At 42.7% G+C, this 2,536-nt stretch overlaps 1 protein-coding gene across 1 annotated transcript in view; it reads left to right on the top strand.

The window, feature by feature from the left end:
* The first annotated feature begins 1,515 nt into the window (after positions 1–1,515).
* The window catches only part of LOC107653661 (UDP-N-acetylhexosamine pyrophosphorylase-like protein 1), a 5,327-nt gene continuing 4,306 nt past the window's right edge, over positions 1,516–2,536 (top strand). The window contains exons 1-2 of the mRNA XM_016440440.1: positions 1,516–2,124; positions 2,238–2,442. Of these exons, the coding sequence (XP_016295926.1) occupies positions 1,836–2,124; positions 2,238–2,442 (494 nt within the window). The 5' untranslated portion in view covers positions 1,516–1,835. The remainder of the gene's footprint in view (positions 2,125–2,237; positions 2,443–2,536) is intronic.

The following is a 2,536-nucleotide window of genomic DNA, read 5'->3' as shown; positions in this document are numbered from 1 at the left end:
GTGTATGTGTATGTGTATGTGTGTGTGTGTGTGTGTGTGTGTGTGTGAGAGAGAGCGGGGGTTGAGGAATGGCTATTTGTTTAATTGCTCAGGGAATTTTCATCACAAAGCTCAGTGATGATTTCAAGCGGTCAGCTATTGTTTGCGGAACTGAACTGAACTCATAAACAATAAACCAACCCAACCTTCACCACACAACAAACACAAACCCATACTGTATCGTCCCCATGGTAACACAGAGCTCTTCTGTTTATTGGGATTGTTTGAGGACTTGACAGTGCGAAAAAATCCAGCCAAAGTGGGATACAATACTGCTCAATAGATCTCAACTCTGTCTCAGATGTTTCTCCTAAAATTCCTGTGGAGAAATAAAAACAGGCCCAAATGAGTCAGTAGTTGTCATACGGTAAGAGTTTAGAGCTATAAAATGAATAGGGATCAGCTAAGATCATTTGACAAGAAATGTTTAAGCTCATGAACGGCTCGGCCAGCAGATTCGACGAAGGCGCGTCTGGCAGGCTTGCGGCAACCACATGTGACGACCCCGGGCTGGACTCCGCTTCGTCCACGTTGAAAGCCAATCCGGCAATCCACAGCGCGAATCAGCTCCAGGCATGACGAAGCGGATATCGTCCTCTTTTGGAAGGCCAAACAAAGTAGTTTCACTTTCACAACGAAACACACAGCGCCTTCACGACATGGCGGCGGCGGCGGCAACAACAATACTACAGCGAGAATAAAAGTTACGCCTTCTTTCTTTGCGTGAACATTTGGGCGGCATTATGCAAATCTTCCCACATCGTGACGTAGATATGTGGGGGCGTGTTAGAAAGAGCCGTTTTAGGTAGGCGTGGCTGACTCTTAACTTTTATAAAGAATATCCCTTTGGATTTGAGACTTTAGTCTTTGCAATTTTACAGATCTTCTTTATGCACCAAGAGCTTGTAACACTCCAAAGAGAAAGGAAAAATTGAAATCGCATCATATGACCCCTTTAAACAATTGGATACATTGATAAATTCACTTTAGATGCATAGACTTTTCAGTAGAATTTAAACAGTAAAACCTTGCTTTCATGTTTTTTTTCTTTTATTAGGTTACTCGTTACATCTTAGTAAGTAACTGGTTGTATGTACTTGAATACATTTTTAAACTAACCTTCCATTTAATTTTTTTTTTTTTTTAAGTTCATTAAAATCTCTGCATCATACACTGTTCAGTTTATCGAATAGAACTGCAATTTTTTAATAATAGTTGTAGCTGTTTATCCCTGATTACTATAATGTGGTATCAGTCATATTTAATGGGTCAAAATTAGTATTCTTTGAGAAGTTTTGCATTGAACTGATCCCTGATATAAAGTGATTCCTCACAGTTAATGGGGAAGGAGAGCAACTCAGCAGACTAATCACATGACAGCGGTTAGCTTTCTGAGGAAGTCATTCATCCGCAGACCTAGAGTAAATACTGGCTGTGTTTGGAAACCTACTGAGCTGCCTACCTAGACAGCATTTGGGACGTTCCGATACCTAAACTGATTCGAGCTGTTAGTGAGGAGGTAAAATACTGTCTAGCTAGGCATCTCAAGGTTTTAAGACACAGTCAGCCATAGTTCCCAAATGACTCGTGTAAACTAAATATGCCTTGACAGTAGTTTTCTATTATTTCGCCAATTATATGCAACTCCAGTGATACGTTTATTGTACCAGCCACACACTGATCACGAGTTGCAAGCAGTGAAAACACACAGGATCCGGACTCCTCAGAAGAGAGTCGACTCGACTCGGGGTTTGTTATCGGATAATTAATGTGTTTATTTTTTCCAGAAGGGAAAGATGTTGTCATTCGAGGCAGCTAAAGCGAGGTTAGAAACTGCAGGACAGAGCCATGTTTTACAGTTTTGGTCTGAACTCTCTGCGGAAGAAAGCAGTGCGCTTCTGGAGGAGATATCTCTGCTCAAGCCCGAAGAGTTACTCGAGCACTGCCGAGCAGCTGTTGAGGCTGCAAGCCGACACTCGAGTGCTGATGGTCGGCTAGACGCGCGGATGGAGCCCGTTCCTCCAGAGTTCATCGGAAGTGTGCGTAAAAGTGACGAAGAAAGACTTAAGATGTGGGGTGATGAAGGTACAGCTCCAATGTTCAAAATAATATAAAACAATAGTTTTATTAATTTTTACAATTTAGTCAAAAGTAACATTACATGTACTGAAGACTATATAAAAGACTTCTGTCCTCAGGGTTATTGCAGATTTCACAGGACAGAGTGGCTGTTTTGCTGTTAGCTGGTGGTCAGGGGACTCGACTTGGAGTGCCATATCCCAAGGGCATGTACAATGTTGGGCTTCCAAGTGGGAAAACCCTGTACCAGATCCAGGCTGAGGGTATCCAGAAGGTGCAAGAGCTGGCCAATCTGAAGCACGGTTGTAGGTGCACAATACCATGGTATGGCTCTTTATTTGCAAGTCAAATAAGGGTCTTTCTGTGCTTTCTGCTAACTATAAACACTTTTGGTCCTGCCTCCCCCCCCCCCCCACCC

Source organism: Sinocyclocheilus anshuiensis, unplaced genomic scaffold (genome assembly GCF_001515605.1).
Source record: "Sinocyclocheilus anshuiensis isolate Anshui unplaced genomic scaffold, SAMN03320099.WGS_v1.1 scaffold175, whole genome shotgun sequence".
NCBI classification, from domain to species: domain Eukaryota; kingdom Metazoa; phylum Chordata; class Actinopteri; order Cypriniformes; family Cyprinidae; genus Sinocyclocheilus; species Sinocyclocheilus anshuiensis.
This window is presented reverse-complemented; position numbering and strand designations above follow the sequence as displayed.